This window comes from Chiloscyllium plagiosum, chromosome 23 (assembly GCF_004010195.1).
Source record: "Chiloscyllium plagiosum isolate BGI_BamShark_2017 chromosome 23, ASM401019v2, whole genome shotgun sequence".
NCBI classification, from domain to species: Eukaryota; Metazoa; Chordata; class Chondrichthyes; order Orectolobiformes; family Hemiscylliidae; genus Chiloscyllium; species Chiloscyllium plagiosum.
Window position 1 is genome coordinate 18,584,722 of NC_057732.1, and position 11,578 is coordinate 18,596,299.

Below are 11,578 nucleotides of genomic sequence, written 5' to 3' on the forward strand. Positions count from 1 at the left end.
CCTCACTAATGTCAGACACACAGGACTATAGTTCTTAGGCTTTTCCCTACAGCCTTTCTTAAATAAAGGCACAATATTAGCCACCCTCCAGTCCTTCAGCACCTCACCTATGGCGTAGATGATATAAATATCTCTGCTACGGGCCCCGCAATTTCTTCCCAGGTTCCCACAACATCCTGGAATAGACTTGATCAGGTTCTGGAGATTTATCCATTTTTATGTTTTTTTTAAAAAGATTTCTAGCACTTCCTCTTCTGTAATGTCGACTGTTTACAAGGTATCATTATTCATTTCCCTAGCCTCCACAGCTTTCTCCACAGTAAGTACTGACATGAAATATTCATTTAGTATCTGTCCCATCATGTGTGGTTCCACATATCGACTACCTTGTCAATCTTTAAGGGGCCCTATTTGATAGTTTTATTTCTTATTGCTTTAATAGTCTGACAGTTCCCCCAATACAAATCACACTTTAAATGCAATACAATCTTGGAATGTCCACAATTGACATTTCCCGCAGATGGTACTTTTGTAACGACTCTTACCTCTTCCCATTCAGCTGTGAAAGAAGGTGTACGTTCCAGACATTTTCCGGTGCACTGCTTGCTTTCTTTAAAATAGTTTGTTACAGACTCACAGCGACTGCTCCTCGATTCTTCCTCAATAGGGGAACAAGTAATAAGGTTGGAGTCTGACTTTGAAATGTTTCTGGCTAATTGTAACTCGAGAAGAGTCTTTCCTCCTGATCTTACCCTTCCTAAAGTGCATGCCCTATCCTCAAAGCCAAGCTTTTCTCCTGTGCCACTTATCCAACGATCATTACTCCGAAAAGTTCTGGAGTTGACTGATGTATCACTGTCATTCTGGTTCACTTTTGTGTGTAAAATGGTTTTATGAAGAACTTGTGGTTTGCCGTTTCTGTTTAATATTGATGCGTCACTGACAGCTTGCAGCCGCTGTGCCTCATTTGTTTCATCTGTGCATTGTAGTGAATTTGCTTTAATTAAATTTGGCTCCCGGGTTGTCCCTTTGATTCTCAAGGCATTGTCACTGCTGAACTCCTTATTTGCTTTCGTGTACAGATGATAAGGGTTCTCTGGAGACTCACAGGCTGGGGAAGAGCCATGTAGCAAACCTGCAAACTGCTCAGGGATGTGTCCATCATGGAGTTCCTCTTCCGCAGAGGCTTCACGTTGGCAAAGACTCTCCTCTGGCAAAGACAGGATAAGAGGGAAGTACAGTTAGACACAAAAAATGGATAAAGGGCAGGTTGTACTTAATTAACAATTCTGCCCAATTTCTTTTATAACAATAAGAAAAATACCAATTTACTAATCTCTCCTTTATTCAACTGAATGATTTATTTTAGAAAGCACGGATCTGATAATGTTTGTGTCCATTGGATTTTCATTTCATCAGGTATAGTGAAGGATTTCTGATTAGCAAGGCCTTATAGTACTGAAAGATTTCACTTCTGCTTTTGAGCTCCAGAGCAATTTGGGGCGGCACGGTGGCTCAGTGGTTAGCACTGCTGCCTCACAGCACCAGGGTCCCAGGTTCAAATCCAGCCTCGGGTGACTGTCTGTGTGGAGTTTGCACATCCTCCCAGTGTCTGCGTGGGTTTCCTCCAGGTGCTCCGGTTTCCTCGCACAGTCCAAAGATGTGCAGGTTAGGTGAATTGGCCTTGCTAAATTGCCCGTAGTGTTAGGTGCATTAGTTAGGGGAATGGGTCTGGATAGGTTGCTCTTCAGAGGGGTGTGGACTTGTTGGGCCGAAGGGCCTGTTTCCACACTGTAGAGAATCTAATCTAATCAGACTGAGTTTATACGTTTAAAATGTTCCATCTGTGTAACATTCTTGAATCGGAAGGGGATACATGAAGGAATCTGCTTCAGAACACAATCTTCTCACATTGAGAACAGGTCAAGAAGAAATAAGGCAGGTACCAATATTCAATAAAAACAAGGAAATTATCAGAAGTTTGGGCTGGGATGATTGCATTAATAAACGTGCGAGAGAAATCGCTGAACTGAATTGAACCAATACAGCAAATTGTTGCAAACTTTATCCCAACATTGTTTGTTCATGCTCATCACAAATGAGAGCTCCCTTTGAAAAGCCCATGCACCTCTGAAAAGACCCTGAAAGTTCATATATTGTGAATGTCTCAGGACTAATAACTTCCCTTTAGCCACTGGGTTGTACCAGATATACTATAGACAGCCCATTCTACAGTCTGTACTCAGAGATAGAAACGCTAACATTAACAGATAATGACAATAATATACATTAGTACAATTGCAGTTTTGTTACAGCAACTCAGAAGGTGGCCATTCAGCCCATTGTGCCAGCTTTCTGCAAGAAGAACTCAGCCAGTCCTCTGCTTTTTCTCTGTAGCTTTGCAAATTTTACCTCTGCAGGTAATTATCCAGGGCCCTTTTGAAAGCCATGATTGAAGATGTCTCTTCTACAACACACAATGGGTGAAAGGTGTAGAGAAATTGAATCAACTAGTGTCATGTGGGCAGACCCCAATGAAAAGTCCAAGAGAGGCTCGAAGAAGAGGTCCAGGAGTTCTGAAAATGAAAGACAAGATCCACTCTGCAGGGGAAGACTCCTGGCCAGAGAAATAACCAGGGAGGCTGAAGTGACAGAAGAAAAAATATCAAAATGTATTGCGATAGATGCGAAGAGGATAAAATTGTGACCTTTGCTGAGGACTAAGCATTTGGGTCAGAGAGGGGACAGCCAAAAGAGGGTAATAAATATGTTATGAAGGGTAAAGCTGCAAGAAGGAATAGGATCAGAATACAGCTAAGAGAAACAAGGATCTGGGGGTTAGTATCTCAATCTTTCTTAAGTTTACAATCCTTCGCACCAATACCAGGGGAAGAGTTTATTAAGATGTTGGTGGAGGGAAAGGGTGAAATGGTCCAGGGACAAAGAGAGAATGCATTGATGCTGATGAAGTAAATCAAAGCCAATATTGAGTTGCAAAAGAAAGATACGCCAATATAAGTGATGTATCTGATGAAGCATGGACAAAAAAATATCGAAAGCAATGAAGTTGACAATATAAAAGAGACAAACAGAAATATTATTGAAGACAACCGTGGAATGTCTACTGGAGGAACAGTAACATTGACCTTTACACAAGTACAAAAACAAAATACTGTGGGTGCTGGAAATTTGTAAAAAAGACAGAAAATTCTGGAAATACTCAGGGCAAGGAACATCTCAGTCTAAAACTGCCCATTCAATTTACAGGAAGAGATAGATTCAAATATGGAACAGATTAAATTACTGGATAAAATAGCAATAGCCTTTACTTTTTTCTGCTATTTTAATATTTTTAGCAGATTAAAATCGCACAGTGTAAATATATACAATCTTCCTTTGATATTCTTAAAATCCTATTCTGTTGGGATACTCTCAAAGGCAAAATAAAGCATGTTGAACATGACACAATCTTAACTGCAAGGTTTGATATATTCAGGAACTGCTAAGTGATGTAGCCAATATATCATCTGCCCCTTATAATGACTAATTACCAGAACAATCAAAGCAGTTTGCTGTGTCATTGAAAGCTTGTGAGAAAGGATGATGTATAGTTCCATTTTAGCCCTCAATAGTACAAAATCTTTCACAGAGAATGTAGAGCATATGAACAAGCTGTATGACCCAATGCGCCGATGCTGGCATTTATGCTAAACAACAGCCTCTTTCTATCCTTCATCTAATTATCAAGCACAATCCTCAATTCCCTCATGCTTACTTATTCAGCTTTGTCTTAAAGGCATCAATACTATTCACCTCAACTACTCTTTATGATACTGAGTTTGATGTTTCCACCAATTTATCAATGAAAACATATCTTCTGGACTTCCCACTAGATGATTTGGTGACCTCCCCACATTTATGATGTCCAATTTTGCACTTCTCAACATGTGGAAATACAGGGCTAAATTTTCCAGAGGCATTGGAATTCTGCCTGAGAGGTGGGAGGTCTGGAAATATGGCATGTGACCAGCAAAAGGAACCTTGACCGTGCAGTATTGCAACAAATGACAAAATAAGCTGAATATGTGAGTCTGCTCCAGCCATTTAAAGAGTACCTACCTTCTCTTTATACAGTAGGCATCGGTTGGGGGGGAGGGGGAGGGGTGGTGGCGGCGGTAGGTGTGCGTGGATTTGTGCATGTGTTGAAGTTGTCTAATCCCCAGCAACTGAACTGTTGATTTTTTTCTAAAATGCAGACCACATCATTATTATATCAAAACTTTCACACCTTCAAAGATCTGTAGTTGGTCACTATTTGGCCTTCTCTTTGCAACATTACAGAAACTCAGTCAATTCATCCTATCTTGCTAGATATTAATCTCAATGGGATAGTCGTATCTTTGTAAATAAATTTCACACCCTTTCCTCAGCTTCTGTATCCTTTCGTGAAATAGTTACTAAACTGCACATTATTCCAAGTGATCCAACTAAGATTCAATGCAAGTTTAACCTAGCATCTATTTCTGATTCTATCCCTCTAGAAATAATCCCTCGTGCTTGGTTGATTTTCTTTATGGTTTTATCAAACCATCTCACAATCTTTAGGGATTATTGTAACTGTACTCCCACATCCCTTTCCTCCTCTACTCCATTTAGATTTTTCTTTCTATTTTCTATGACCTTATTTGTTTCGACCCATGTTGAAATCCATTTGCCAATTATATGATGATTCATTAATTTTACTGAATTATGTGTCATCCTCAGCTTTTGCAGTCCCTCTCAATTGACCAGAACAGTTAGAAATGTTGTTTTGTTTCCAAAGGCTAAATCTCTGATATCGACTTTGAACAATAGTAGTCCCAGTACTGACCTTTTTGAGACTCCACTTTCTACATGCTGTCACTCTGAACAATTTCTCTAATCCCTCTGATGTGTCTTTCAGTTAGCCAGCTGGTTATCAATAATCTTGCATATACACACAATGATAAAGATAATAAGATACTACAGCTTGATCTTTTGCAGAAAGTTGTGGCTTGGCTTTTTACCCAATTCACCTGTGCACTTGCAATTCAAGATTACAAGTAATCTTGGGCGGCACGGTGGCATAGTGGTTAGCACTGATTAGATTAGATTTTTAGATTACATTACAGTATGGAAACAGACCCTTCGGCCCAACAAGTCCACACCGACCCGCCGAAGCGCAGGCGACTGACTGTGTGGAGTTTGCACGTTCTCCCCGTGTCTGCGTGGGTTTCCTCCCAGGTGAATTGACCATGCTAAATTGCCCGTAGTGTTATGTAAGGGGTAAATGTAGGGGATGGGTGGGTTGCACTTCGGCAGGGCGGTGTGGACTTGTTGGGCCGAAGGGCCTGTTTCCACACTGTAAGTAATCTAATCTAATCTAAGCTTGCTTCCTGGTTTGTACTCGGTTGCCTTCAGCCTCAAGATGACTGGTGTTGCATATTCAACACAAAGTCTTAGAGTTGGGACAACAGTCACTGAAAGGAGGAGCTTGCTGGCTGGGCAAAGAACATGTGCACGGATATCTAGGCCTCAGTGCCTAATAGATTTGAGCTACAGACAGGCACACGGCTACAATTTAAGCTCTGCATACCCACTGGTGGAAGCACTGCTCAATGAGATAAAATACATGTCCAACTTGGTCAGGACTGCATTTACATATTTTGTAGAGAGCTATACTGCTCATCATGCTACTGATACAGTTCAAATGACAATTTCTGGATAAGAAGTTTGGATTTATTTAATATTGGCACTTGTACCTAGTGAAAAGAGGATAATGTCACTGTGTTCCAGCACCATCTTGGAATACTGAATAAATTGTATAAATGGTAAAATACTGAATAAATTAAGTTATAATAATATCAATTTGATAAAAGTGAATATCCTCCTTGCTGAAAGTAATCCCGTTGGTGGTTAAGATTACTGTCACTCTCCAATGATGTGACTGCCAATAAAAATTCACTGGAAACAAAGAAAAGGAACCAACATTTCATTACAAAGTAAGAGAGATGGAAAAACAGGAATTAAAAAGAAAGGGGGTGGAATGAGTGAGGAATAAAAGATTGGGAAATAAGAACAAAGGGGAGGAGGTACAGCATCATAGAAAAGTACACTAACAGTCCAAGGAGGTTATAAGAGGTGAGCTGCAGGCTGATCTGTAAAGATGAGACATAGATGGTTACCTTTATAGAAATAAGCAGGAACTGCCTATTCACAAGATGCATAGAGTCCCTGAGGTTTACTCAGCTCATTACAAGAATACTGGGACCATAGGACATTCCCTTCATCTATTTTGCCAGAAGGCAGTATGATTAGAAGAGGCAAAAGGTAACTTTATTTTGTACTAAACACATTTAAACTAAAAGCATTTTGTTTAATCTTCTCAGACTGACCTTGACTGGTCTGCATAATAAAAGACACACTAAAACAATTTTTCCTTCCAACAAAATAAAATGTTCATTATGATTTTGCAAGATCTTCTAATTTCTTAATAAAAGAATAATATTTCTTGAAATGTGTATCTATTGTAAAACAGTAGAATATCTCAATTAGGATATTATGCTTTATGAATGAATTATACGAACATAGACACAGACCTTTGCAAAAGGGCTCATGGAAATTTTAGATTGATTACATTCTTGACCTTGCTGTATGTTCCTAAGCAACCAAATGGAAGTTTAGCAAGAGACAATTCAGTAAATTTCCAATGATGTCAGAAATACAGGCACACAAATTATAAGCCCAGTAATAACACAAGACTCAAAACATATTCCTATGATGTTTCTTTATATGCTATTTTAATGGAGGTTTTTAATAGATGTCTAATCGGTTTAATTCTAAAAGCCAAAAAAACAAGGAAAATGAAGACAGCACTTGAATTGAAGACCCTCCTGCCACAATTGCTCATTTGCCATATTCTCTGAATCCAAATGATTGAGCACTAGACAATTTTGTGATTAGACTCAACTTTTGTTACTCATGTGCAGGTCCTTTATTCAAGGATCAATGTACTATTCCCAGAGTTAAGTTTCAACAGCCGCACATCTTCTGCTATTCAATCAAAGAAAATTCCTGAATACATTCTAGGTGACAGAGGTATTTTTAGGACTATCATCCCCACCAAGTAAATAGTAGCATAAGAACTAAAGTGAGTGAGAGGGTGGGGGATACAAATTATCGAGAGGAAAATGAAATCACAGTAATAAGATGCTTTTGTTAAATTGGGTCCACAAATTACCAAATCGATCTATGCCATTCCTGTGTTAGAGCAGTTTCATTAGTAAGAGAGTGTTGGTGATATGAAACATGACCCATTTATTATTCTGTGTTGCGATCTCCTTTATGACTAAGTGCCCCAATTATAATTACATTATGAATAGATAGCAAGTGAGCTTGAATAATGTTAATTTAGGGTTTCTGGTGTCTCACTGCTTATACATCTTATGTCAGTTTGAACTGACATCTTTATTTTGAAGGTAATAATTGCTACTTTCCAGCTATTGTAGCAGACATGGCTGGTGCCCCATCAGCTACAGATAGCTTTATTGATATATTTACATGAATCTATAAAGACTGTATGATCATTTACAAAAGCATTTAATTAAAGGGGAGAAAGAGAAGCTTTACCGTCTAATGCAGGAAGGCCTATATCTATGTGATGTGTTCACATTGCTCTTACTCTTGCTACAGAGGTGATAGCTGCACTTATCTCTTACATCATACAGTCCTGTCGAATCACTATAATATCAGACTGTTCAGAAAAGCTGGGATATTTATCACCTTGAACACAAGAGGTGACAGTAAGATAGAACCATGTGGTCACAGTCTCTTCCAAGGTATAGTGTGCAATCACTAGCATCCAAAAGGATTTGCCAGCGTTTATGGAAAACCCATCAAGTTTCTCAATGAAAACATTTGCTCATTTAAAATGCAGTGCCAAACCAGTCAGCCAATGAGATCTCCAGCATAGTCAGCTGATAGCTAATGTAGCAAGCAAAGTCCAATTCCTCAAATACTTGTTGCTTTTGCTGCTGGCTGCAGTAATCGTTATTTGCCCTTTCCACTTTCATTCTTCAATAAAAATGCAACTGAACTAACCTAAACAAATTCTGGCATTAATACTTTCCAGACATGTTCACTCAGCATTACTCACTTACCTTGGTTGGAAATTATAGATGTGTAAATTTAGAAAATGTGAAAGTTTGTTTTTAAAGTTTGGAATATTCAAGAAGGTGTGGACAATATTGGGAAAGATTACAAAAGCAAGATATTTGTGGTTGTGAAGTTTATCACTGCATTGCATTACTAATGTAAGTTATTTCAAGTTGCTGATGGTGACATCTGGCATGTTAGTCTCTAATCTGTTAGAGCATTAAATAGTTCACAAAAATCTTGCTTGCTTAGGACACAATTCATTGCTTGGTGTAATTTCAGAAGTACATTTTTTTCTTTTTTATCTCTAATTAGTATTTTCCAGACCATTTATTATTGATCAAGGCCATTTCTCTCCTAGACCAGCAAAGTAGCTGGCTTTGTTGAATGTCAGAAGCCTGGGGACTGTCTACTTTTTTGAAACATTGTTGCATTAGATTCCCTCATGATTAAGCATACTCGTCAATTCCCACATATATAAGCTTATCATATTTTATTTCCCACAAAGTAATGGCCTGATAATAATGCAGATCACAATTATTATCAAGTTAACAAATATGATGATTAATTAACAAGCCAAATACCATTTAAAAATAAGCAAACATCTGCAATTGTGCACCTAACTGCATCTTTTAAAATGATAACTCCAATTCTGACAGTTCAGCAACAATGTGGCACAGCACAGTTTTACTTTCCGAGTAATTTGGAGCCAGGGCCACTTTGGATGATGGGAAAGGCTCTCTCGATTTGGAACAGTTCAACATGGCTAACTTGCCAGAGATCTTAGCACAGAGTAAATCAAGATGGCACATCGGAAGACAGAATCTCTTCAAGGCTGCAGCTCACCATTAAACAGGAAATCACATTGACAGGAACACGATAATTGTTCACCACAGCACAAGGAAGCCATTGATGTTGAACAGTTGGAAGAAATGCTGCAGTGAATGTATCAAAGGAATGAACATCACCCTATTTCTAATACAGCTGCATGGAGACATTGTAGTTACTCATGTCCTTAGTACAGGACTGCAAATGGTGTTCTTGACGAGAAGAGGAAATAAAAGAAATGGTTTTTCACTTCTCCTCAAATTTCTTGTGGGTCCACCAAGCTAGCTCCCACCAATGTGGATAATTCCCACACCATTGTGCAAAATGTCATTAAAGCATTATATACAAGGATTGTCTGTTGGGATAAATACACTTTCATTGCGCCAATTCTGGACAACACCCTCTTCTTATATGTGAAGGTAGCAGCTGACAAATGGCAACCAACCTGTACATTCATCAGGTGGTACCTCCACTACCACCTGATGGAGTGTCGCTCCGAAAACTAGTGTGCTTCCAATTAAACCTGTTGGACTATAACCTGGTGTTGTGTGAATTTTAACCTGAACATTGTTATTCTGTTGAGGTTTTCACAGTGAGATCAGCAGTCATACATAAAAAGGTTAGTTCCAGTGTCTCCAGAACCACCTGTGTTTCATCTCCTTATAAAAATTAGCATCACCATGGGCTTTGGATAAGAGCCACTGACATGAACAATAATGTTTCTGTGGTCAGACCGAGCTGAAGTCCTTGTTGATCCCGTACCCAGCAAACTGACTGAATAAGTTGTAATACTCACATGGTGTAATAACTTCCACGGTGCCTTGCTCTGCTCTGGAACCCAGGCAAACTAATGTTTTCTCTTCTTACACCAAGGAATATATGAATAAGGTGCAGGAATGGGCCATTCAACCTTTTAAGCCAGCTTGGCAGCACGGTGGCACAGTGGTTAGCACTGCTGCCTCACAGCGCCAGAGACCCGGGTTCAATTCCCGCCTCAGGCGACTGACTGTGTGGAGTTTGCACATTCTCCCCGTGTCTGCGTGGGTTTCCTCCGGGTGCTCCGGTTTCCTCCCACAGTCCAAAGATGTGCAAGTCAGGTGAATTGGCCATGCTAAATTGCCCGTAGTGTTAGGTATTGGGGTAAATGTAGGGGTATGGGTGGTTTGCGCTTCGGCGGGTCGGTGTGGACTTGTTGGGCCGAAGGGCCTGTTTCCACACTGTAAAGTAATCTTAATCTAATCTAATCTTATTTAATAAGATATGCCTGATCTAACAAAAGTGTCCTGTCTTCCAAAATTTGTCATGTGCCTGATACCATGTGTAAGCTGCAGACAATATGATTTGGTTTCTTCTCGATCTGGTAACCTTTACTCGTATGGGAAGAGTTGTCCCTGTTCTCAAAAAGCCCAGATGAAGGGTTTATGCCCGAAACTTCAACTCTCCTGCGCCTCGGATGTTGCCTGACCGGCTATGCTTTTCCAGCATCACACTCTTCAACTCTGATCTCCAGCATCTGCAGTCCTCACTTTCTCTTTCTCAATATGTCTGCAAGTTATCCTGCAGTAAATGATGCAATCTTGTCAAGGTAGACATGGTACGGAGATCTCTCCTCTGACACGTCCAGTTCTGGAGACATCCACAAACATGGACCGTTAGTGTTGAATAAGTAAAATCACAGCATTTTTGGTTCCCTCTTGAACCTCCATCTCCAACATTAGTTTCATAGACTATATTTGGAACTTTCAAATCAATCCCCAACACCATTACGTTGTATGGTAATATTTAAATTGCAGCAATAACACCACGGAAAGGAAGATTATAGAAAGAAAATAACCGAAAATGAAAAATTACTCGACCATTTATAGACCAAAAAAAATGAAAAGAACCTGCAATCTTCCTTGTGAAAACCTACCTTAGCAGACTGGGGGGTAATCATGTTACATAGGCAAGGACAAGTTGTGGGTGTAATCTTAGCTGGCATCTTTGGCAGGAATTTCAGTACAAAATCTGATTTTAATGATTTTCCTGTTTAAGTGAGTACGTCTGGTTAATGGGATAGTTTGAACCATCTCCTGCTCAAAAGCTAGGATTCAGGTCAGTGACCTTTTGTTTCCATGATCCACACATGTACAAAGCAAAACCATGCTGACTGTGGAATCCCCACAAAAGCAGCCCCCATATTTCACTGAAATGAATTGATGACAATGCAATTGCGCACTGACATTTGGCTGCCAAGATTACAGGCAACTAATCAGAGGCTAGCACTCAGACCTGGCAGCTAAGTGAAGTTTCCCCACTGTGATGGAGAATTATTCATTGAAATGCAAGAGCTCATCCATCAAGGAAAACTGCAGCAGTATAGGTCACTTCTATTTACCTTTGGGCTGGGGTGTTTAATCAGTCAATTTAGAGTTCAGTTGAGGAAGACAAACTATAGTCTTTGATACACGCAGAAAAAAGTCTTTTATCATAGATAACGGCATTTATAAATAAAATGCTTCTGATTTGGCTGCACTCAATCCACAAGGAAATCCTCCCCATCACACTTCTTCTCTCATCCTCCACACCTTTTCTCCAC

At 39.6% G+C, this 11,578-nt stretch overlaps 1 protein-coding gene across 18 annotated transcripts in view; it reads right to left on the reverse strand.

The window, feature by feature from the left end:
• The window catches only part of anks1b (ankyrin repeat and sterile alpha motif domain containing 1B), an 813,858-nt gene that overhangs the window by 105,003 nt on the left and 697,277 nt on the right, over window positions 1–11,578 (reverse strand). For all 18 annotated transcript variants that reach the window (XM_043713629.1, XM_043713643.1, XM_043713627.1 and 15 more), the window contains one exon: window positions 546–1,210. In XM_043713629.1, the coding sequence (XP_043569564.1) occupies window positions 546–1,210 (665 nt within the window). The remainder of the gene's footprint in view (window positions 1–545; window positions 1,211–11,578) is intronic.